The 24,129-nt window shown below is 43.0% G+C and overlaps 10 protein-coding genes across 10 annotated transcripts; 6 read left to right on the top strand and 4 right to left on the bottom strand.

Moving 5' to 3' along the window:
- Positions 1 to 180: 180 nt before the first annotated feature.
- Positions 181 to 2,122, top strand: NNK1 (protein kinase NNK1; the record flags this gene model as incomplete). Its single annotated transcript, XM_020213454.1, has 2 exons — positions 181 to 405; positions 499 to 2,122. The coding sequence occupies 2 exons, from the start codon at positions 181 to 183 to the stop codon at positions 1,999 to 2,001; spliced, it is 1,728 nt and encodes a 575-aa protein (XP_020068120.1). The 3' UTR covers positions 2,002 to 2,122.
- Positions 2,123 to 3,338: 1,216 nt separating this feature from the next.
- Positions 3,339 to 4,310, bottom strand: CYBJADRAFT_180462 (uncharacterized protein; the record flags this gene model as incomplete). Its single annotated transcript, XM_020216990.1, has 1 exon — positions 3,339 to 4,310. One exon carries the CDS (start codon positions 4,308 to 4,310, stop codon positions 3,339 to 3,341), a length of 972 nt encoding a protein of 323 aa, XP_020068119.1.
- A 662-nt stretch (positions 4,311 to 4,972) lies between these two features.
- TPO5 (Tpo5p) lies at positions 4,973 to 6,921 on the bottom strand. The gene has a single exon (XM_020215906.1). The coding sequence runs from the start codon at positions 6,654 to 6,656 to the stop codon at positions 5,085 to 5,087; it is 1,572 nt and encodes a 523-aa protein (XP_020068118.1). The 5' UTR covers positions 6,657 to 6,921; the 3' UTR covers positions 4,973 to 5,084.
- A 302-nt stretch (positions 6,922 to 7,223) lies between these two features.
- Positions 7,224 to 10,076, top strand: SNU114 (U5 snRNP GTPase SNU114; the record flags this gene model as incomplete). Its single annotated transcript, XM_020213872.1, has 1 exon — positions 7,224 to 10,076. The coding sequence occupies one exon, from the start codon at positions 7,224 to 7,226 to the stop codon at positions 10,074 to 10,076; it is 2,853 nt and encodes a 950-aa protein (XP_020068117.1).
- A 368-nt stretch (positions 10,077 to 10,444) lies between these two features.
- Positions 10,445 to 12,478, top strand: CYBJADRAFT_132334 (uncharacterized protein; the record flags this gene model as incomplete). Its single annotated transcript, XM_020213049.1, has 2 exons — positions 10,445 to 10,668; positions 10,810 to 12,478. 2 exons carry the CDS (start codon positions 10,445 to 10,447, stop codon positions 12,476 to 12,478), a joined length of 1,893 nt encoding a protein of 630 aa, XP_020068116.1.
- A 35-nt stretch (positions 12,479 to 12,513) lies between these two features.
- CYBJADRAFT_178763 (kinase-like protein) lies at positions 12,514 to 13,581 on the bottom strand (the record flags this gene model as incomplete). The annotated part of the gene is made up of 1 exon (XM_020216951.1): positions 12,514 to 13,581. One exon carries the CDS (start codon positions 13,579 to 13,581, stop codon positions 12,514 to 12,516), a length of 1,068 nt encoding a protein of 355 aa, XP_020068115.1.
- A 2,705-nt stretch (positions 13,582 to 16,286) lies between these two features.
- On the top strand, positions 16,287 to 17,164 carry CYBJADRAFT_53038 (uncharacterized protein). The gene has a single exon (XM_020217767.1). The coding sequence runs from the start codon at positions 16,519 to 16,521 to the stop codon at positions 16,960 to 16,962; it is 444 nt and encodes a 147-aa protein (XP_020068114.1). The 5' UTR covers positions 16,287 to 16,518; the 3' UTR covers positions 16,963 to 17,164.
- A 754-nt stretch (positions 17,165 to 17,918) lies between these two features.
- Positions 17,919 to 20,372, top strand: PXA2 (ATP-binding cassette long-chain fatty acid transporter PXA2; the record flags this gene model as incomplete). The annotated part of the gene is made up of 2 exons (XM_020216989.1): positions 17,919 to 17,939; positions 18,169 to 20,372. 2 exons carry the CDS (start codon positions 17,919 to 17,921, stop codon positions 20,329 to 20,331), a joined length of 2,184 nt encoding a protein of 727 aa, XP_020068113.1. The 3' UTR covers positions 20,332 to 20,372.
- A 366-nt stretch (positions 20,373 to 20,738) lies between these two features.
- Positions 20,739 to 22,393, bottom strand: SSH1 (Ssh1p; the record flags this gene model as incomplete). Its single annotated transcript, XM_020213453.1, has 3 exons — positions 22,336 to 22,393; positions 22,211 to 22,278; positions 20,739 to 22,109 (listed from the first exon to the last, which is right to left on the bottom strand). The coding sequence occupies exons 1-3, from the start codon at positions 22,343 to 22,345 to the stop codon at positions 20,739 to 20,741; spliced, it is 1,449 nt and encodes a 482-aa protein (XP_020068112.1). The 5' UTR covers positions 22,346 to 22,393.
- A 251-nt stretch (positions 22,394 to 22,644) lies between these two features.
- CYBJADRAFT_53019 (uncharacterized protein) lies at positions 22,645 to 23,666 on the top strand. The gene has a single exon (XM_020217766.1). The coding sequence runs from the start codon at positions 22,677 to 22,679 to the stop codon at positions 23,364 to 23,366; it is 690 nt and encodes a 229-aa protein (XP_020068111.1). The 5' UTR covers positions 22,645 to 22,676; the 3' UTR covers positions 23,367 to 23,666.
- Positions 23,667 to 24,129: the final 463 nt, after the last annotated feature.

The raw sequence follows: 24,129 nt of genomic DNA, 5'->3' as shown, positions 1-24,129 counted from the left end.
GGCTCGCCCAAGCAGTCGCTCCTCAGCGCAAAGCTGAGAGAGGCACACAGGAACGATGGTAACCATGACATGGCGCTGGGGCTCCTGAACGAGGTTGATGGCGAACAGTCTTCGAAGACGCTGACGCCGTCGATGTCTGAGAATAAGCAGCAACGAGCTGGCGCGACGGGGGCTCTCACGATGTCTAAGGATTACGGTGTATTGGCCACCACTCCGTCAGGGAAGCTACAGAGGATTTACTCTGAGAACGAGACGAAGAACTTCAACAGTGTTGATGGAAGGAGAATGTTTGATGATGACAGGTATAGACCGCACAGGACGAGGCGGAACGGCGAAAGGAAGGATGATGAGATAAGCTCACCATCAGCATCAGTCGGCCGGTTTAAAACGAGAATGCACAGTGGAGTCGGGGGATCACAGTCTCCAGGGACGAGAAGCTTTAGCCATCAAGTACTGAGAAGTGATGACACTGACAGTGCTTCAACCGCTGCTTTCAAGGGAATGGAGGACGAGTACATCCCGGATTTCGACTTTGGCGCAGCTGTGAGATTCTGGAACAAAGAGCAGAGCGACACGTCTTTGAATAGCTCCTTCACGCCTGCTAGTGCAACGCCGGGAGGTTCTATGGGGGAATTGCACACACAGGTTAAACCAGTCTCTGTGCCTCATATGGACCACCATCCAAAGTCCGAACAGGATGAAGAGGACTTTATTGCATCGAAATTGCCGAGAAACTTTAGCGATTTGCCCTTTTCAATGAGAAGGAAGATCATCACTGAACTATCACACTCTCCTCTGATAAATAGAGAGGCCATTGAAAAGGTGGTGAAGAAGCGTTTCAAGAAGAATAAGAATGAAAGCTCTCCGGCCTTACAATTCCTATCAAGCTTTAGCGACAGGCCAAAGGTCAACTTTGAAGAGCCCGTATTAAACCATAGACTAGGTCGTATAATCGGTAGTGGGGCGTGGGGAATAATAAGAGAATGTCGTGACGTTAAGGATGATACTGAAAGGGCAATGAAGATCATACGAGCAAAAAGAGAGGACGTTAAAGATGTATTCAGAAGGGAAACACAAATGTGGTCCAAACTACACCACCAATTCTTGTTACCTTTGTTAAATGTTAAGGAGACTGACGATACTTTTTTCTGTCTAACCAAAAAGGCATGCGGTGGGACATTGTTTGATCTTGTGTCTAAATGGGGACTCTATACAACTCAATCAGATGAAGATCTATCGAGAAGAATTAAAATCACAAGGAAGTTTGGGTTGGAGATCATCGAAGCATTATCATACATGCATAAGATGGGAATCGTTCATGGTGATGTGAAGTTGGAGAATTGTCTACTCGACTGTTATGGAGAAGACGCCAAGATAATGGTTTGTGATTTTGGAATGAGTACACAATTCAAACCACCCGATGTCTCTGAAGATATAACGATCCAAAATAACAAGAGAATTAAGAGACGTCCTTCCATTCCAAGGTCCTACTCAGGAGCAAAGCTCCGTCGTCTACACTCACTGGAGAGAATAGCGACGGATAAGAACCGAACACATGATGACACAGCACTACAGATCGACATGACTTATTCCCATGCTTCGTCAGAATCAGATATGTTATCGTTTGATCCTTCACCCATAACGATTAAATCGCCGGAGGTGAATCCAAATCTGCCAGACTCACACATCGGCTCACTTCCATATGCTGCGCCAGAACTATTAGAGAGCTGTCCACCACCATTAGGACCGTCTGCAGATATATGGGCATTCGGTGTATTGTTATACACAATGTTTGTTGGTAAACTACCCTTCCAACATCAATACGAACCAAGATTGAGAGCAATGATCAGTGCTGGCAGGTATGATTTCGAAAGCCTAGTGTGCGCAACTAAATCAAATGAAATGCTCATTGATACCGTGAGTGGCTGTATGAAGAGGGATTTAACCGAGAGATTGACACTTGACAAGGCAAAGGAATTACTCGAAAGAGCAAAGGTTTGAATTGAAGACCCCCCACCAAAGATGACTAATGATTGTATTATTCAATCTCTGCCTGAAGGTATTCTGTGTGAGACTATAACTCTAATGAATGTTTGTTTAGTTTATGAATTGATGACATTGCATTATAATTTCAGTTGGTCTGTAAGATGCTGTATAATCTGTTGAGGATGTCCTTCTGATGTAGTTGTAGCACCGCGATAGTTTTCATAGTGTATAAGTCACGTTTATCTTATCGAAATTAGGGATTGGGTCTTTTGTAGTGAAAATCACGTGTGAGAGAACCTTGCAACGGCTTTTTGCATCTGTTATTGCGTTCTTGACCAACCAAGGAGTTTGGTTACCAGCATTAAGAATTTGAAGACATTAACGTTTTAGTATGCACGGAAATGCAGGCACTAAAGTAAATTTTGTATCATGATATGCACAATGGCGCAACATATACATATAATGTACTGACATGCGTCATCAGGCACCGCCTGGGACTTAGACAAGAATTCACAGTTCTGGGTGAAACATGTGCGGACGAACCTGCAGTAGAGGATAAAAATACCCATAACATACAGGGAAGAAGGTGCCTATTTTGAATCACCAGATAGAACTCATCATTAGAAGAGCTGGTATTGCCCAAGAAAGTTATAGCTGGAAATCGCTATTTCGTAACATCCCTAGCAGCACTTTTCTTTTTGTTGAAAGTTATTGTATTAGCACATTGTATCATTCATCCATAGCATTGGTAAAAGTGGATTTAAGAGGTGGTGTTGATCTTCTTTCTGTTGTTTCCATTATTTCTGCTCTATCTTCCCTTTTCTGAGATCTGGTTATTATTCCTTTTATCCTTACTCTTTGTTGTCACGTATTTATGCGCTATGCTAATCATATTCTGAGTCTCTTCTCTATTGTTCCCACTTTAAAGATATATTTGTTCTAGATCAATAAACAAGCTCCTTGGACAGGTTATTGATGGCAGGCAATCCTTCATTATTCATGGCGGTGAAGCATTGATCTAATGCTGTGTCAGATAGCAAGTGCTCACAGAATTCATAGTAATTCTACAAATATAGTAATCACAATCACATATTTGATTAAATTTTCTAATATACTTGCGAAACCTACCAGGATACCCTTTACTGAAAGTAGTATTGAATGGGTGATTTTGCCTATTAGTGCTTCTGTGGATTTTTTGTGCCTTGAGACATGTTGTTTTAACCATGGAAAGTGGATTCAACCAACTCGGGCTTGTTTAATGGATCTACGCTGAGTTTAAACAACTGATAAAAATAAGTAAATATAATAAATCTTCCTCACTATCACTAGTGAAATTGTGACTTACATACGATTCACATATAATTAACTTGACGGCCAAAAAGTGCTTTGATAATTTCATCAACGATATCTCGATTGAAGGGGAAAGTTGATGTCTCGTACTCACGGAGCCTCCTCTTCTTAATCTTACGTGGATTGTGTGGAGTTGAGATATCGAAAATCACTGGACTCCAGATTGTTACTCTCCCAATTTCTTGCAACGTCACCTCTCTTGTAGAGAGCCTATTGATACGTTTGTTGAAGTAGCTTCTTCCCTTTCGGTAACTGCGCATATAGATAAGAACATGTCCAATGATTGATAAGTAGACAATCACCAAACCCTTCAAACCATCCTGTTGGTCCCGATTACACAGAGAAAGCTTTTCAAAGCTTAGATCAATGTTCCATTTCTTCTGGAAGCGTTCTATTCCCTTACGGCCTCCATAAGCTGCTGCGATACAAAGCAAAAAGAATTCATCGTTTATATCGTTCTCATGAATGATAGCATTTATAATTGCAGTCCTTCTGTATATGGTGCAATTCTTTCCAGTGATCACGCTCTCTAACATTTCACATGATAAGTTTGGAAACATCACACCAAGAACTCTATCAGCTTTAGCATCTGCGTCCAATGAATCCATATTGCTGAACAAGTGCTTAATGCATTTGGTCAGATGATCGTTCGAATCACTTTTGTTTAAGCGATCGTGAATCATGGCTCGCTTTCTTCTTAGTTCAACACTGTCTTCGCTTTCAATAGGCTCTGAAATGGTCACAGCTGAAAGCTTTCTTGAAATCTCTTCATCAAGATCAACTGTTTCCTTTTTATCACTACTATCAATTGAAGAGACAGTTTCAGCTTCTGAAGATGGCACTTCACATGGTTGTACATCTACATATTGACAATCAATGAGCGTATATTCCAAATTTTCAGGATGCTGAGATGGATGAGAGATATCTGAAGTGCTCATTGTGTCTTGATCAGGCCCTGGTGCTGTACCTGTCATTTTCCTGGTTCTTAATAGATCAATAGAGATTACAATAGTTGAGGTATATTGCTTCGATTTATATACCCTTTGGTGAATAAACTGTGGGTGTTCTTGCGCTGTACAAGGGCTAAAAGTCACAAGGGAATCAATTCGTCAAGCACTGGAAATCAACACAGGTTATTACTGAGTGGACAAATGCTTAAGCGACTGGCCATACACGTGCTGGTTGCGACGGGCAAATGTAATCCAAACCACATAAACAGTTCTGGGCAAGACCCCCACGGAAATCTCGTGATACAGAGTCAATTAATTGAGTAGTATTATGAATCTACTATACAGTGTCAATTGTACATTCAGCAATCGATGACTTGTTCAAGATGTAACAATTTCAATGAGTTTACCAGCACAAGACGAGCTCAACAATTGATCGAGATAAGTCATTTTAAACCATACTGCAAACTCTCTACGGATGCCTTCTAAGCTCCAGGTTAGGGTGTATCACTCTCTCAAGAAAGGCCACAGACAAACGAGGTGTCCAACTCCTTGAAGAACTCCTTGTTCCAGAGAAACTTATATGCTGTACTCACTCCCTGAGTCTTCAGTATAACTCATACGAACAAGGGAGCCTTTCTCGCCTGGAAAACTGAGCTACAACCCTACAACCCTATCAGATATACAATGCCAAGTACGTAGTTCTGCTGTGATCGTGGTGTCCAAAAAAGGAACAACAACAGTATCTATACATCAAATTACCCATCTATTTACATTTCTTCCATACTTATGAACTCTCTTCTATATATCATATGATGGCTGAACAGTCATCTGGACAGCCTCTGTAGTAGATTTTATATCACTGGATGTGACGTTTTCCCTGTTAGAAACATTTGGTTCATTCAGCTTTTGGTAACCTTCACTGGTCATCGTCTGCATTGGTAGAGAGTCAGATCTTTCCGAGACTCCTTTATCCACAAGAGGACCGTGGAAGTTATGACGACCCCATACAAACCACAGGATTGTAATTATCAGTACGAATAATAGAAACACCAGCGATGCGTAGTTCATAGAACTTGCTGTGACAGGCAATTGGGGTGGTAAACTGAGAACAAAGATGGTAAATGCCAACCATAGAGTGCTAATGATGTTGATGATAAAGCCAACATATTTCAATTTGAAGGCTGCACCACGTACTTTCTTCCGTGCACCCAATAACAGCGATACTATAGGAATGAGAGATGCTGCACATAATGAGATCACCGCAGCACCAACAAATGCGTTGAAAGCAGTGGAACTCACAAGAGCCAGAAGACCCAGCAGATAACTTATGGCCATTGAAAGCATAACAGAGTTCTTTGGAACCTTTGATTCAGAATCGGCATGAACATGGGTCCATATGTCTGCAAATGGCAAGGCACCGTCTCTACTCATCGAGAAAACTGCTCTTGAGCTCGTAGCTATGGAGCCAATTCCCGAGAAGAGCAAGTTGCCAATGATGAGGATCACGAGGAAGAAGGAGACAATCACAGATCTTGTTGCCAGCTTGAAGATCAGAACAATGGGTACAATTCCATGGGTCTTTTCTCCAATAAGTAGATTAACATCAGGCAACACTGCCAGAATTGGAATGAGGAAGATGAATCCAGCACCACCAGCAAGCAACACAGAGAGCACGATTCCCCTTGAGACTGTTCGCTCAGCGTCTTGAACTTCATCTGATACTGAAGGTAGAAGGCCAAAGCCTTGAAGCATGAAATTGGCCTGCTGAAATCCAATTATGAATGCCATTCCGGATGGCCAGCCAGAAAACGAGTTGTCAAAATGAGTAAAGACGTACTTCAATGAATGATGATTTCTGGAGAAGATCAGCAGAAGGATATCTATGAATAGGATGGAATAGACGATCCAATATACGCACAGTTTGTTGATGAACTCCAAGTACTTGCTAAACTTTAGGTTTATCACACCGCACACGGTGACAACGAGGTAGAACATTATCACTGTGAGTACCGAGTCAATCTCATACTTGGAGTCAACGATTCCAACGGTGCTCAGGATGATCTGCGCACCTGCAAAGGTGATACTCGTACTCGTCAACCAATTACCAATGAGTAGGAAGAACCCTGTGAACCACGAGCAGATCAGGCTATAATCAGGATGTGCAATCAGTGCAGCACCACTGTGTAGTTCTGTAGGGTATTTTGACGTGATCTCTGCCAGAGACAGCGCACAGAAGAATGAGCATACGTATACAATCGTGTAGCCACCCATTATTGTCAGTGGTCCACCGTCTATGAGCGACGAGCCCATCGTTACTCCCAGCGATAGTGGAGGACTCATGAGCCCAAACCCAAGACCGAGCATCGACATGATCGTGAGATGCTTATCAAATTCCTGTTCATAGTTGAACTTCTCCACCTCCACTGCGTCGTCCTATAGCATCATACATGGTTAGTCCCTGCGGTCTTGTCGGTGATTTTCGATGAAATAGATAACTTTATGTCTTCTTGTAGGACAAGAGAACGAGAAAGCACGCTGAAACACTCACTGCCCGGTCATTCTCGAGGGCCTCGTGGATCGTGTTGAGTATTCTGCTCCGATACGTCAACTCTTCATCCACCATCTCACTACTGAACGTCCTCAAAGCCGTGGAGATGTGTCTTTGTATGGGATGATGCCTCTCGAGATGAGAAAAGAAATGTGGGTGGGCGCAGTGGGCGAGTTTTATTTACCCGTGTGGGACGTGGCAGAATAGATATCACGTGTTGCGTTGTGTTATGTGCACGTGACTAAAACACCCAGACACCACCGTTCTCTCAGCCGCCGCAGTCTTTTTTTCCTCTTCACTTTCCTGCTTTTTGTGTCTCGAGAAAGTAAACAATCAACAAAGATAAACATAGCTTTATCACACAGTTCTCATACTTCGGGTCCAGAGCTATGGCTAAAGATACCGAATACGATGAGTTTGGCAACTTGATTGGTGATCCATTAGATTCAGACGCGGAGAGCTCGGGCTCGGAGTTCGAGTTTGAAGGCGAAGGCGAAGGTGAAGCTCAAGATGAGCCGATGACCGGTAACGAGCTTGTTGTGCTACAAGAGGATAAGCAGTTGTATCCCTCGATGGCCCAGACCTTTGGTGACCAGGTGGAAACGGTGATTCAACTGGCCGATGCGCAAAGTATCAACGAGCCTCTCGTTAAACCGCAAACTGCGAAGGTTGATAGAGTTGAGGAGAAGAGCTTGCCAAAGACGAGCTATTCGAAAGAGTACATGGCAAGTTTACTGGGTGTTCCTTCCAGGGTGCGTAATGTCTCCATAGTTGGTGGGCTGAACTCGGGAAAGACGTCGTTGCTGGACATGTTCATATTGCAGACACACCAGCTCAAAATATCGAAGAAATCACAAAGTTTCAAGAAGCTGCGATACACAGACAACACCAAGTTGGAGATTGAAAGAGGTGTCACTATCAAGTCGTCGCCTATGACGTTGCTGCTACCTAATTTAAGGGGTAACTCATTCGTTATTAACTTTATCGACACTCCAGGGCATGTGGATTTCGCCGATGAGATGAGCATTTCACAGAGGTTGACCGAGATCTCACTAGTGGTTGTTGACGTTGTCGAGGGCATCACGATAACAACACAACGTGCGATTGACAACTCCCTGCTTCATAACATTCAAATGGTGTTTGTTATCAACAAGCTTGACAGACTAATCTTGGAGTTGAAACTACCCCCATTGGATGCATTTCATAAGATCCGAAATGTCATTGACCAATTGAACACATATATACACGGGAGCCCGTTGTATGATAACTACAAACATAAACTCACGGTTTCACCGGATTCCAATAATGTGGTTTTTGCATCTTCAGACTTGAACTTCTGCTTCAACTTGAGATCATTTGCACAGCTTTATTCAAACAGACTTGGTGTTCATATAGATTTGGATTCATTTGCGAAGAGGCTATGGGGAGATGTTTACTATAACAAGGATACAAACAGATTCACAAATAACGGAGAGACAAGATCCTTTATCTATTTTATTCTGGAACCTATATATAAGATCGTGACTCAAATTCTTACAAGACCCCCAGAAGAGTTACCGAATATCATGCATAAGGCCTTTAAGATTTCTATATCAAAGGAGCTGTCGAAAGCAGATCCACAGGTTTTGTTAAAAGAAACGTTCAAGTTAATATTTGGCGATTCTTCTTGTCTTGTTGATGTTCTCGAAACACAGTCGCCCCCTAATGAGCATTTAAAGACAGGACTATTCACAGGTTCTGATGAATTGAAGCAGGAAATATCGTCCGGCTCTTCTGATGGCGAATTAGTTGCGCATATATCCAAGATGGTTGAGAATAATCTGGCCTTGGTGAGAGTTTTCTCTGGGACCCTTCGTATAGGTGATAAGATAAAGATTCTGGGAGAGAGTTTCAACGAGGATGACGAAGATGCTGAAACTATTGTCGTTAAGCAACTCTACCTACCTGGGGGGAGATACAAGATACCACTGAAAGCTGCACCTGCAGGGTCCATAGTACTTCTTGGTGGAGTCTCAATCATATCAAAGAGTGGTACAATCTTTTCAGATTCTGCGTCTCAACCATTGGCCATATTTAAACCTGTGGATTACTTGAACCAGAGTGTTTTCAAGCTGTTCATTGAACCTCATGTACCAACAGAACTTCCAAAACTGTTGGATGGCTTGAGAAAGATAAACAAGTCGTACTGTGGTGCTGAGATCAAAGTTGAAGAGAGTGGGGAGCATGTTATCTTTGGTTCTGGTGAATTATATATGGACTCTCTGATGTTCGATTTGAGAAACATTGCCGATATAAATATCAAAGTTTCAGATCCAATAACGAAATTTGCTGAAACAGTTGTGGATCAAAGTTTTACAAAGGTTCCAATTAAATCCCAAAATGGGGCCAACACTATCACCATAATCTGTGAACCATTGGAAACAGAACTGGCATGTGATTTGGATGCTGGTAAATTATCGATTGATTCTCAATTGAAAAAATCACTGAGAACTAGATACGGTTGGGATTCTTTAGCTGCAAGATCTCTATGGAGCTTTGGCCCAGATGAACTTGGTCCAAATGCCTTGCTTGATGACACACTACCTGATGAAGTGGACAAGGATCTGCTCAGCAACATGAAGGATGCCATTGTACAGGGTTTCCAATGGGCATTGAGAGAAGGCCCATTAGCTGATGAACCTGTGCGTAATTGTAAATTTAAGATCATTGAAGCGTCTTTCGCTTCAGATCCAAGTTTACGTAAAAACGGACAAATCATTCCAATGGTTCGCAGAGCTGTATATTCAGCCATCCTGACATCTACGCCTAAGTTGATGGAGCCCTTCTACTCTTTTGAGATCCTTGCGACTGAGCGTTCCATCAGAATCCTTGAACAAATTGTCGATAGAAGAAGAGGTGCAGTGTTGAAAGACTCGCCAATTGGAGGCACTCAGCTGTACAAGATCACAGGGTTTGTCCCTGTGATCGATTCCATCGGACTGGAGACTGATATCAGGGTAGCCACCCAAGGTGAGGCTATGGTATCCCTGTATTTTGACAAATGGCAAGTTGTTCCCGGTGATCCTTTGGATAAAGACATATTCATTCCAAAGCTGAAACCTGCTGCTCCACACGCATTAGCTCGTGACTTCGTCGTCAAGACGAGAAAGAGAAAGGGTTTAACAGGGGAACCGAGCTTGGCAAAGTACATCGACAAGGACTTGGTTGACCAACTCAAAGACCTTGGACTGTTAGGTTCATAAGTAACGTAATACCTGTAATAGAAGCAGAGAAGAAGAAGGTGATGATGATAGAAAACCGCAACGGCCGAGAGTTGAACGCGGACTTAAGACCGGATTTGCGCCCCGGTAATATTACGTAATCATCCGGGGCATCGTGATACACCTTCCTAATTCGGACAAGATAAAGCATGTGAGAGAAGAGGTGCTTTAATCCCCAGAAGAACAATTTCCACTTCTCTTGCGTTCAATCTCATCTCTTTCTGGTGCTCGAGGCCTCTGAGATCAACAGTAATTTGCTCAATCACCGAGACGTGGAGTGTGTGTGTGTGTTTGATTGTGTGTGTGCGGGTGTTTTCCATAGACCAAAGCTCATCAAGAGGCTGTTCATAATGTCAAAGAAGGATATTGAAGGGACCAATAAGAAGAGGACGCGATCCAGATTTGGGTGTCACAGGTGTAAGAGGTTGAAAGTGAAGTGTGATGAGATGAGGCCTTCATGCTCTGCGTGTGTCAAAAGCGGTAAGGAGTGTGACTACTCTATAAAATTGACATGGGGAGGACGGCCCTTTAAGAAGCCGAAGACGAATAACCTTGCCAATGGCACTATTGATTCGTTTCAACAGATCTACAATAAGGATAAAGCTGCTCCGGCCCAGCTGAAGGAGAAGAGTGCGAGTCAGGAAATGATGATGACTGTACTTCAGTTCAATCCTGCACATATGAGTAAAGTGGACTCCACTGGCAGCCTGATGAGTACGGAGTCGATGTCGTCAGTGGGCACTTTTGAGACTAAGCAACCAGGCATTGACGATCTCGAGCCCTTAGAGAAGGATCGTGTTGAATCATCATCTCCAGGCAATGGGCGATACGTGTCTCTCGACGATGATCATCGAAGAGACGACTTCATGGTGGCGTTCAAAGATATGCAGACACCAAACGAATTGGCTAAGCAGTTCTTGAACGATTCCTTATTACCCGAGCTCAACGAGTTCAACCACCTGATATTCCACGAGGATACAGATTCATCCCCGGAGAACCTCACAATAATGGAAACATCGCATATCTTTTCAGGTGAAGCGTCCCATCAACTGCCAATGTTGACGAAGCCGAAGTTCACAGGGTTTGAAATCATCCCAGAGGTCATCAGCCCATTGCCCGATATACTACTGCACAATGACCTCTACAAAGAGCATTATCACAAGTATGTTGAGATATACTCAAAGCTTCTGTGCCCTGCAGCTCCGAGAACGTATACCGATAACCCATTCACATGCCTACTACCTCGCTTATCTCTGAGTTCTGGGTCCGATGGCTTGCTAGCAATGCTCATAAGCTTCAGTCTTGCACAGGATGCAACCCACAAGGGAGATCCGTATCCTATGGATACCGTTGGACTGCTGCTGAACAGAGCACTGGATGACTTGTACAGACGTCTAACTGATCCACAGGAGGCAAACTCGGATTATACATTGTGTTTAATCCTTGTATTGTCGTGCTTTGAAATCATATGTGACAGAAACCCCCATGGATGGAGAGCCCACTACTATGGTGCAAGAAAGATCATCTTCTCTCGAGGATTACTCAGGGCTACAACGTCCATGATGTCAGAGAGAAAGCGTGTGGCCTACGTAAAAGGGTCGGAAGCAGACCTTGAGTTCTTCTTCCAACGGTGGTTTGCATATCTGGACGTTATCGGCTCGTTATCATCAGCGTCTTCAGCGTACTCTTCAAATAGACCTACAAACATTATATGGGAGTGTCCTGTGCCTACACGGGAAGATAGGGAGAAATTGACCGATATTGACCCATTCACAGGCTTTGACATGCGTCTATTGGAGTATTTCTCATACGTTGTTAACCTCGTCCATCAACGCGAGACATCTGGTACTGTTGATGGTGAAACTCTACCGTTAGACCTGATTCAGAAGGCACTCGAGGTGAAAGAGAGACTGTTGAACTACCTCAAGGAGACCGAGGCTGATCGTGATGCAATCGAAAGAACCTTACAAGAGGATGCATATAACGTCTTGAACGAACAACTCGAAGACTATAGGCTATTACGTGCTACTAACAGGGTCTTCGCACTGTCATGTGTTCTCCAGATCTATCGTCGTGTGTTGCTGATGCCTCGTGATACAACTTTGGTTCAGAACCTCGTAAGCGAAATCATTGCTTCGATAAGAAACCAGATTCCACAGCAGCAGCCAGCAGCCTGTTGCACGTTCTTTTCTCTATTCAGTTCTGGCTGTGAGGCATTGGCTGATGAAGATCGGTTGTTCTACTTAGCACGTATCGATGCACTCATTAACGTTGGCATAAGAAATGCAATGGTTGCCAAAGACGTCATGCTAGAATCTTGGGAAACTGGAAAGTACTGGGCTGACATCCTCAGTGAACGAGGAATGGATATTATCTTTGTCTAAAGGAAAGGGTTTATGGCGAAGAGCAAAATGTACGTTTATTGTTCTTCAAGAAACATATGCTGTAGTAACTTTTTTGCAGATGGTCTCTCCTTTGGATTCCACACGAGAATCGTTTGTATGAAGTCAGCAAACTGCAAATCACCAAGATTCAGTCTCTTGTGGAATGGTGTAACACACTTTGATGTATCCAAGGGTTCACCTCTGTAGACCCCCACCTTGCTGAAGCTCGTGAAAAGTAATGTAGATTTATCGACAAAGTTCCCGTCATTGTACTTATTAACACTGCCGTTCTTGAGCACTGTTTCACGCATCGATAGTACTGTTCTTGGAGGTGGATTTCCCAACAGCTCCACAAATAATTTGTATAAATGGGTTTCATTCTTGGCTTCAAACATCACCTTGCCAGTGTACATTTCATAGATAACGGTTGCGAATGACCAGATATCAATCTTTGTATCATATCTTGCTCCCAATAGCACTTCTGGAGCACGATAGAACCTTGACTGGATGTAAGGATATGTGATGTCACCAACGGTTGTTGAGGAACCAAAATCGATAATCTTCAAGTTGAATGAATTTGGTGATTGAAGCATGATATTCTCAGGCTTAAGGTCAGCATGAACAATATCTGATCTGTGTAAGAATTCCAATGCTGAGAGTAATTGTTGAGACCATAGTTTGATCACAGAAAGTTCGAAGCCTTGATACTTTGTTGCACCCAATGCTTCGATCAAGTTCACAGATAAGAGCTCAGTGCTGACACAGATATGAGATCTGAAGTTCAAGTGTCCTAGATACTGTAGTAGATGTTTCGGCTCTTGGTGTAAGCGTTTCAATATCTTTATTTCGTACATTGACTGCAATGACCAAGCAGGATCGTTTCTCATTATCTTCAACGACACCATCTTATTCATCTTATGGTCATAACATCGGTAAACATTACCAAAGGCCCCTGTACCAAGCTTTGAAAGTACCTGATATCTATAAGCTATGTGATCATTTTTAGAGATAATCAAGTTTTTATCCTTGTTGTCAAATCCAAAGTTGGAGTTGACATTGGAAGAGGAATACTCTCTGCCAATGTTACCGACGTAATAAATCATTTCCTGTTTACCAACCTCTGCCATTTCGAATGCATTTAGATTCTTATACCTGTTTAATACCTGTTGTGATTCTTGTGGTTCAGATACTTCAACAAGTGGAGTCTCATTCCATTGCTCAACGAATTTGGAAGTCTTGTGGTATGATTTTAACAGAGAGTATAGTTCGTCAGTCGTTGTACACCTTATGGCTGCTCTCTTTGAGCTTGATATCTTTCTCGTATGATGGTTATTTGTTGCTGTTGACATTCTGAACCCAGATACTTTCCTTATGACTGGATCTCTAGACGATTTCCTTTGAGATATCGATGAGTTTGTTAAATCCTTTAAGCTGGAGTGCAGACTTATCGATTTTGGTATTATCGATCTTTTCTTGTCCACAGCGATCTTGTCACCATCGTGCTTTGTTGATGATACTCTCAGATTCATCGTTGAAGTATCACTTTTAAGCTGGCTGGCTCTTGTCGGCCTTGTAAGATCGGGTCTTTCAGAGACAACTCTTTGCGATCTCCTATCATTCAAATGATGAAGCTGCGGCTTTGGAGAATGTATTTCAGAGACAACACGTGGCTTGTTATTGATCTTCAGGTTGAAAGCTGTTGTAGATCTCGTTAATCTCGAGAACACTGGTTCATCTGCCTGACCCTTTGAAGGTGATTTTGAAGGTGTATTGTTATTTGAGCTAATTCTCTGGGAGACTTTTCTCGGTGATTTGCCTCTCTGATTTGTTTGTAAAGTTCGTCTCTTGACCACTTCCAAAGGCTTACTTGTCAGCATTGGTGTTTCTTTGGGCTGCGGTGATGAACATTTGGGCGTCGGTTTCACAGGGCTCCTTATGGCTAAATCTGCAAAGCTGTTTGACAATTTGGTCATTGTTGACGGTGGCGTTGCATTGTTGCTCTGTATCTGTCTCTGTGGTGTAGATTCCCCATCTGATGGTGATGCGTGGGACGTTATCGATGCCCTAACACTGGGTGAGCCCAGTGTCCTTGGAGAAGGCACGTTCGAATGTCCTTGGTGCAGCAATGATCTTCGACTAGATATTGAGACCGGAATCTTATGCTTTGTAGCACTATTCGACGGATCACTCGGCGAGCCATGGTCCAAAGGCGACGGCGTGCACCTCCCAGCATAGCTCTTCATTATGGGAATCTTTGAAGAGCCATCAGTAACCAGTGCATATTTCCTCTGGATTGAGGATGACAGCTGGCTATTATCAAACTCCATGGGAATGTCTCCCTGTTACTCAGTCAGTTGGCTGGCACGACGCGTTAAGGGTTTCAGTAGCTGGCTGATACTTCTTCACTTAGTCCAAGCACAACGATATATGTCACGGAGTAACAACAGCTTCCCACTCTTGATCCGTGTATAACTGTAGTGATAACGGAGAAATGAGCCAAAGACCACGCAGTTCTCCTTCCAGTGTCGCACGCTATGTGTGTTATCAAGTCAAAGGCCAAAGGAAACGGTGAACACAACCACACAAAGGGCAAAGTAGTGGTGGAATGTGTAATGGTTTCTCGATTTGTTGACACTTTCGATGGCTTGTTGTGTCCCCAACCATGTCCGGTTTGTTGTCAGGGAAACGCACTTCTGTGAAAGCCGGGTAACAGCTCCTGTGTGTCCCGTGCCACAAAAATAACGGGGAGAGGCTTATGCCGTCGGCTAATTGGCAGATATTCCAACGGTGTTGATGGAAGAGTTGTTAATGTCATTAGGTGCTCCAGAACATTGGAAACGAAAAAGAGAATGGCGCTTAAGGTTGTACAGCTGGACGATCTCAACACACGTGATAGACTCCTGCTTGTTCAGCTGATTGAGCAGTATGGGTTTGACGATATAGAGCTACTGCACTCCCGCTATACCAATCACCCTGCTTTCCAGCTATCGCATAACAAACTCCAAGGAACCGATGGGCAAATCACTCGTCAACATCTACAAGCGTTGATAGATGGATTGCTTGCTGAGTATCCTGACAAGAATATCATCCAGCTGTGTGAGCAGTTCTACGCTCAAAGGATTGAGGAGCTGAGCCAAGAGCTCTCCCGGAACAAAGAGTTGTTTACAGCGACGAAGATGGCATTGTAAACAAGGACGGCAGCCTAAGATCGATATGCCATAGGCTGAGAGATATGACATAGGCTGAGATATCTGCCCAGGGCAACGACGATGGAGACCATCGACACTGAAGGACATGACTCCTACCTTAGCGCACTTTGGTGTGCGTGAAGGATGTGTGATTGCTGGTGGTTCTGAGCCTATCATGAGATGCTGACTGGGGTTTCAATCAGCACACCATTTGAACTCTCTGAATTTGATTAAAGGTCTTGTGCAGGCAGTCTGTCTTAATTACTGTGACTATATGTCATTGTATACGATGTGCTACACGCATTGCTGGTGTACTACTGTTGTGATTGGAACTGTCCAGAACTAGGGACGAACGAGAAAACAGTATCAGGCTCAACAGTTCGTGAACATTATGTCACCTCTGACTGTTATTGGCTGTGCATCTACTGTTATAAGCTTGTACCTGTATGGATTACACCTCTTTGCAAGATTTGGTATGATAAGGACATGAAATAACCTGTACGATTGGAACTTTGCTGATATACGCTTCCAAATTAGGGATTTCAGCTATTCCATCCCAAGCTCCAAGCCTCACAGGGAGATGTAGGCAGGAGGTGAAGTGGTAGGAACTCCAGTCTTATTGAAAAGATTCATTAAGCTCATGTTCAAAAAGTGATGGATATACATCTATCTCTTCTAGAAGCAGGGAAGAAGTATTGAGCCTGTTAGCGAGCTCTCCTATCTCTGCAGTCTCTACTACACCTGTCCTTGGAGGTGCGTGTAATACTGAAAAGGACACTGCTGAGTTTAAACTCACTATTACTGGCAACATTGGTCCATGAGATTCTATGGAAATAAACATCACCAGAGACTATGTGTCTGATATTTTTGAGTTTACTGATGATCTGGTCGATGAAAAACTTACTACATAGTACTGTTGTTACCACAGGATTGATTGAGATGGTGGTTTCTGGGACAATTTATGAGGATAACGTTGTTATTGTTGACTTTATTGCAGATCTGCTTAGTGGTTATCAATGGATTGCGTTGGTAACCGTGATCGTTAACGCTCTGTCTATGATTATTAAGAAGAGAGATACGGAAGAATGTAACTTAAAGTGGAGACTAATATCAGTGAAGATGGGATTCAACGCCCGTTGGATGAGTTCGCTTAATCTTCTGTTCTGTCATTTGAGTCGAGCAGTGAGTTATCAAGTGACGATTTTTCTGAAGTCTGTAATAATACGTCTATTGTTTCATATGATTCATCGACTTTGTCGATACATTCATTTCCTGTTTCCAAGGAGTTCAATTTAAGCTCCGTCATTTCTGGTATCACACTAACGACTACAACACTGACAATAACTCGTACAGCTGCTATTTTAACTATTATCATTGTTACCAGCTGTAACGATGTTTGTGATGAGTTTGAACAAACCACTGGTGCGGCTATTGTTATTGAAGTTGTTTCCGGTGCCGTTACATCCTAAACAACTTATCGTTAAGAGTCGTATATTATCACAAGTATAGTAACCAATGTCATTGTTGTTACTACCACTGGCGATGCTGAGAAAATAACATCTAGACCGTATTCTCCCTATTGCGAAAGTGAGGAAGATATCGCTGGTTATGTTGGTCCCATTGTAGAGACCCTAAGTTCAATAATCAGTGGTGGTATCTCAGCTGGCGTACTGCTGGTATTTCAAAGGGAAATATAGATATGATGTCCCTGGAAACGATTTGTAAACCACACATGGTGAAGTTATCAAAACCACTACACTTATTACAGTTATTGCTAGCTTTATTGATGTCGTTGATTCCTCTGTGGCTATTGCTACTCAAGTACTGTATCCACAAGGCCAGGCACGTCATCGACTCTGACGACTATAGAAGATGTCACAGTAGTCTTATGATGGTAAATTCGAATAAGAATTCGGTACGCCATATTGAGTCTGGTCATTTCAATTTGAACCTCTCAATGGGGAATCACTAATCCCACTATTCACACTTTTCCAGTGTTGCACAATAGTTACAAAACAATTAAAGCAGTGTATATACAAATGGTTTTTGCTTTTACTTCAATATACGGACGTTTAATCACTGTGTCTATCTAAAACGTTCCAACTATTGACCACATTTATTGCTTGCGCAAACAGCCCTGCATCGCGCATATAACGTCTATCCCTGCTCAGACATATTCACTCACCCAAAACACATCAAAGGTCTCTGAGAGACAATATTGCTTATGCAACTGGAGTATATGTTTCAGTTCAATGACTTGTGGAGCACAACCCGTACACCAATACATCCATACACCGCCTTATTGATTTGTGTCACAAAAATGCTCCGCGGTCGATCCACTTCAAGTTTCCCCGCAAAGCATTTCTCGTTTTTATGTTTACAGCGGTTAATTTGTTTATAAAAAGGGCAACGGCATGCACTTTCTTCTTTTCCTTTCCATCACAACATTGCTGAAGCACAACAAATAGTTAGAATTATACGATGAATGCTCAAAGGATAAAGCGCTTCGCTCCACCTTTGCTACAGTGGTACACACGTCATAAAGGACTTATCCTTAAGACCTCTTATCTTATTTTGCTCTTTATGAGCTTCAATACATCACAGCCAACAAAGAGGAAACAGATTGCCGCCGAAGAAGGTCAACAAGAGGTGGAGAATGACAAGGTTTCCAGCGGGAAGAAGAGGTCAAAACGGGTTAGAGTGGATCGAAACACGGTTATACGTATGTTTAAGGCAATCATACCTTCCTGGAAGTCGAGGGTGCCCTTATACTTTGTCATTCAGCTCTGTCTCTTGGTCACAAGGGCGCTTTTAACGTTGAGAGTTGCCGCTTTGGATGGTTGGCTAGTTAGTGCTATGATCCGTAAGAAAACAGCCACGTTTATGAAGTTGTTATTACAGTGGATGCTGATTGGTATTCCAGCTACTGTGACGAACGCCCTGTTGGACTTTGTTACCAACCAACTATCCTTGAACATCAACAAGAACTTGACTGCAAGCTTGATGGATTATTACTTGCCTACAAAGGATGTCAACGACGATTCAAAACAAAAAAAGAATCCAAACTATTACAGTTTGATTCATATGCCTTCAGAACACAAGGTTGAAGATCCAAATCAGAGAATTACTACAGATGTGACAAACCTATCGTCATCATTGGCATCTTTACCAAACCATATCTTGAAACCTTCCTTGGATTTGATCTTGTGTTCTTTTGAATTGGCAAAGACTGGGTCTGCTGAGGGTACGTTACTCCTTGGTATAATTGCGCATACAACCTCGTTATTCTTGAAATTTATGTCTCCAAATTTTACAAAGATTGCCATTGAAAGGTCTCGTCTGGAAGGCTTATTGAGAACATTGCATTCAAGAGTTGTCCTCTTCAGTGAAGAAGTTGCATTCCTAAGGGGCCATCCAAGAGAGTTAGATATATTGGACAAGTCTTATTACGAATTGGAAAAGTTTACAAGTTATGAATTACGTGCTAGGGCAATATACGACACCGCTACAGATTTCATCGTGAAGTATACATGGGGTGCTGCTGGTTTGGTGTTGTGCTCGATCCCAATATTTGTTAACAAGTTTAACAACATTGTTGATGAAGCAAGTTCTGCGACCTTCATCACAAATCGTCGTTTGTTACTCTCCGCATCGTCATCATTGGGAATGTTGATCCACTCACGTAAGGATATTCAACAAGTCATTGGTTATGTGGATAGAATCACTGAGTTTAAAACGGCATTAGTTGAGGCAGATACCACTGTTTCTCCAAATTCCTTAGCAAGAGGAGTGATAAAATACGATGACAATGTAATTGAATTCAATGAGGTTCCATTGATTACACCGGCAAACATTGTCCTTGCACCTTCTCTCAGTCTGAGAATTGAACATGGTGATCATTTGTTAATTGCTGGTCCAAATGGATGTGGTAAGTCTTCACTTTTCCGTATCCTTGGTGGGTTATGGCCCGTTATTAGTGGTGAATTGACATTACCACATTTTGAGAATGTGTTTTATTTACCACAGCGTGCATATCTTTCAAAATCATCCTTAAAGGATGTCATCATTTACCCATCGACAGAGTACAAGTATAAATCAAACAAGGAACTCGTTCAAATCTTGGAGATCCTTGAGCTGAAATTTTTATTGCACGAGAATATCGCATTGGAATTGGCTAAGGATGATACTCTAGAGGTTTCGCAAGTTGACCCTTTTGAGACAGTACGTAATTGGCCTGAGGAACTTTCTGTTGGTGTTCAGCAACGTCTTGCCATGGCACGCCTCTACTATCATAAACCAAAGTTTGCCGTTTTGGATGAGTGCACATCGGCTGTGTCTCCCCAGATGGAGCAGTTGATGTATTCACATGCACAATCCTTGGGGATTTCTTTACTCTCTGTCGCACATCGTTCCTCCTTGTGGCATTTCCATAACTACATCTTGAAATTCCGCGGAGATGGTACCTATGCCTTCACCAGATTAGATGCCGAAAAGAGATTACAGTGGGAGACTGAGTTGATGTCTTTGAACAAGACTTTAAGAGACGTTCCTATCTTGGAGGCGAAATTGAAGGACTTACGTATTGCACAAGAGAGTCAAGAGTTTAAGCGTACTCAATCACAAATGAGTATGGGTAAGTTACGAACTATTGGCACCACTGCATGAGGCAGTCTACAACGATGCATCCGGCGCATGACTTTATGCAGGGGTAGGTACGAATTTTACAATACGATGAGTGATCTCACGAATTGAAAGTGGACGTTAAAAAGGGAGGAGGGTTCTTTCTATATATTTTTCTTTTTTTTCCTTTTGTCGAGTAGACAATGTCTTCCCGTTGATTCGAATCATGATGAAACAACTAGTGAATATTTCTGTTTTCCTTTAGTGTACCCTTTTGCACTGAACAGTTTCACTGTTGATGATTTGGATACTGTACATTTTTCTTTCACTCTCCATCTTCTCTTTCGAAAATAACCATCATACACGGATGTAGCGTTATGGAATATCAGTTACAATCGGTTACAATAGTATTGAGAAAAGGAAGAACGCGGGAGTTTTTAGTTAACTGGTAATCACAATCCTTGGTTGAAGATTTGGCCAAAGTTTTGAGATCCACCTGCTTGTTGATATTCAGTTGCAATCAACTCCAAGAAACTGAAGGCAATGGCAACAGCAATGGCCACAGCAGCACCTTTACCACGTCCACCGAACCATTCACCAACGATTGTCAAGATAGATAGACAAGTTGCACCAGAGACAGCAGCAATTGGAATAACTCTTGATAGCTCTTTTGAGACTGAGATGTCTCTACGGCCTGCGAGAGATATGCCTTGTTCTTTAAAAGTTGCAGCTATATCTCTTGGAGAAGAGCCGGAGATCATACACCAAGTGTTTGCAAAGGTTGCTGAAGTGATGATGACAATCGCTGAGAAAACAATGTTCTTAAGAGGGTGTGTTAATGCCTGATAGAGACTTGTGGAAGGAGACAGGAAGTACATCACTGAAGGAGATTCCACGGTGAATTGGTTTGTGAAAGGGGATGAGGAGTAATAGCCCAAGATTTTGACAACAATGTGTGAAGGGTTGTTTCTGAAACCCAAGTTGACAATGGTGTAACCGATCAAGTTTAGATAAAACAGGACAACGTATGAATACACCAATGGCATGGCTCCGGTGTACAAGAGTCTGATTGGATAAACGTTACTTGCGCCTCTGACTCTGTTTGATCTGATTGGCAGATCAATTCTGAAGTTTTGCAAAAACACTGCAATGAGCAAGGTGATGATAACGATATAAGCCTGGGTCAAGTTTGGCAAGTTTTTTCTAGTGAAGGAATCCCAAATCGCCCTTGTCCAAGATTTGTTACGGATATTGGAGACCAAGTTGATGATTGCACCTTGAGATTGATATCCTGAGCCTGTTTGTACCGTGTTGAATCCCAAGATGTCAGCGATGAAGTTTGTTGCGGTGTTTACAGCGATAAAGGACATTGCACCTGAGCCAAAGCCGTAACCTTTATCCAGAACTTCTGCAATTAATGTGACAAAGGTTCCAGCACCGACGATTTGCACGTTGATCAGGATCACTTGTGTTATTGACAGGGAGTAACCGAAATATCCAGTGGCCAACATTATATTAGTCAATAAGAAGTATTGGAATATGGCAAAGAGCTTCTGAGCCGATTGGAACAGTGTTCTCTCATTGACAGAGTTCAAGTTGACCTTGATCAGCTTGACACCGGCCAACAGCTGGAACAGCAGTCCTGATGATATGATTGGGAATACACCAAACTCCAAGAGTGTGCCTCTCTCTGCGGCAAATACTGGACGCAAGTATGCAAATGGATCATTGGTTATGCCTTGGCCTCCGCACACAGGAAGCTGTAAGAATAGGTAGATGAATGCAGAACCAATGGTATACACCACTTTATCGTCAAAGGATATCTAACATGTGCTCGTTAGTATACGTCCATAGTTGAACTGTGCCACACATCTGTGGACAACCGCAGTTTGCTCCCGACGTGTGTGTGTGTGTGTGTACTCACAGCTTCCGGAGAGATCTCAATCTCTGGCAGAAGAGGGATGAAAGGCTTCGCAATGTCAATTAGACGGACTGCTTGGGTTAGTATTCTCACTTCTTGTCATACATATCACTTCCAGCTCTACTCACAGCCACTCATTTGTCTTTTGAAGGAAAACACTCAATTGATAACTTATCAAAAGCTCAACTCTGAATTGAGAGAAGAGAAATTTCAACAGGGGAATTTGTTTCGTGTCGGCGACGACGACGACGGCGTCGGGTTTTTTCACTTTGCTCCCTCGTTTATCATTTTCCTCTTTGGGAATTTTTCGCGCAAGCCGTTGATTATGTCATCCGCGCTGGTGGTATTACGTAATATTGTCCATCGGGTCCATCACAACCACTGCAAGTCAATTAATACCCACACTTTCTCATGTCATCTCATCATCCTTTCCGCCCATCGAGCGTTGTAATCCTACGAGCACTGCACCATGGAAGAGAGGCCTGATTCGCACATTGACTACACAGACGCTATTGATTACTGGACGTCGGTTCCAGCCACTGTTGACGGTGTTCTTGGTGGGTACGGTGAGCAGACGTCTGTGCCAAAGGCAGATGTGGTTGGGTCTCTAACCCTCGTACGCAAGCTGAGGACCCGGATGGTGCCACCTGAGGGCTACACGAAGTACTCTGTCGACATAGGTGCCGGTATTGGGCGTGTGACTCGTGATTTCCTCCATAAGGTTAGTGACAAAATCGACCTCGTTGAACCCGTCAAGCCATTTGTTCAGCAGATGCAGACTGAGCTGAAACCTCTGATTGAGCAAGGTAAGATTGGTACGATATACGATGTTGGAATGCAGGATTGGGAGCCTGAGCGTGGTAAATACTGGTTAGTCTGGTGCCAGTGGTGTGTGGGACACCTGCCAGACGACGAATTCGTCAAGTTCCTCATAAGGTGTAAAGAGTCGCTGCAGCCAAACGGAACCATAGTCGTCAAGGAGAACAACTCACTTGGTGAGGACGTGTTTGATGAGACTGACAGTTCTGTGACGAGATCAAACGAGTCGTTCCAGAAGTTGTTCAAAATGGCGGGCTTAAAGTTGATCGCTGTGGAACTACAAAAGGGTCTACCAAAGGAGCTGTTTAAAGTGAGAATGTATGCATTAAAGGGTGAATAGTCAATTCTTCAAATCAAACGTTAGTATACTTTTCAATACGAGTGGTTGTAGAGAAGAGATCGCTGAGTGGATTCAATCAGATAGGAGCGAAAGACTAGATGGCTAGTTGTGTCTTCATTAAAAGAATCAGTTGAACTATGCATAAAACTGTTTGAATCATCACATTGAATCCAGTTCACAATCTCAATTGGCTCGATCACTTACCACCATTCTTCCACAGTGAGACTCCACAGTGAGACTCCACAGTGAGACTCCACAGTGAGACTCCACACGGATACACCAAACAGCAAAGAGATGGAGAAAGAGTTGGAGAAAGAGAAGATGTGAAAATTTTTTTGAACAGTCGCTATGCCAATGGTACGCGCAGCATATGCTGTTTTATAGGGCTAACTCACTCTCCATGAGTTCTACAAAACTATCAAGAACACCGACTTGGCCTGATCTGATCAGTAAGCACCCTCCAGTCAGCCCATTGGGCTGGACTGGACACCTGGACAAAGTCGCTCCATCCTCGAAATCACCCAATTAAGCACACAATTCCACCATACATTTAGAAACAACTAGCCTGCCACCGTGCGCTGCACACACATCCTCGGTGTTTAGAAACCAGAACAGTCTGATCAATTGATCCTGGAGCCAGAAGCTTACTGATCAACCGCAATCAGAATGCTGCCATTAGGTCCATGATGGAAGATTCCTCCGAATCCACGTCGCTTAGCTATCCAAACATGGGCACTGCTCGGAGTAAATGATCTGCACTGGA

This window comes from Cyberlindnera jadinii (genome assembly GCF_001661405.1).
Source record: "Cyberlindnera jadinii NRRL Y-1542 unplaced genomic scaffold CYBJAscaffold_21, whole genome shotgun sequence".
Taxonomy (NCBI): Eukaryota; Fungi; Ascomycota; class Saccharomycetes; order Phaffomycetales; family Wickerhamomycetaceae; genus Williopsis; species Williopsis jadinii.
The sequence above is the reverse complement of the archived record's forward strand: the minus strand, read 5'-3'. Positions and strand labels throughout refer to the sequence as shown.

Coding starts and splice junctions, on each gene's coding strand:
- TPO5 (XM_020215906.1), bottom strand. CDS start 6,656: ATGTCGATGCTCGGTCTTGGGTTTGGGCTCATGAGTCCTCCACTATCG.
- CYBJADRAFT_53038 (XM_020217767.1), top strand. CDS start 16,519: ATGTGTCTGATATTTTTGAGTTTACTGATGATCTGGTCGATGAAAAAC.
- CYBJADRAFT_53019 (XM_020217766.1), top strand. CDS start 22,677: ATGGAAGAGAGGCCTGATTCGCACATTGACTACACAGACGCTATTGAT.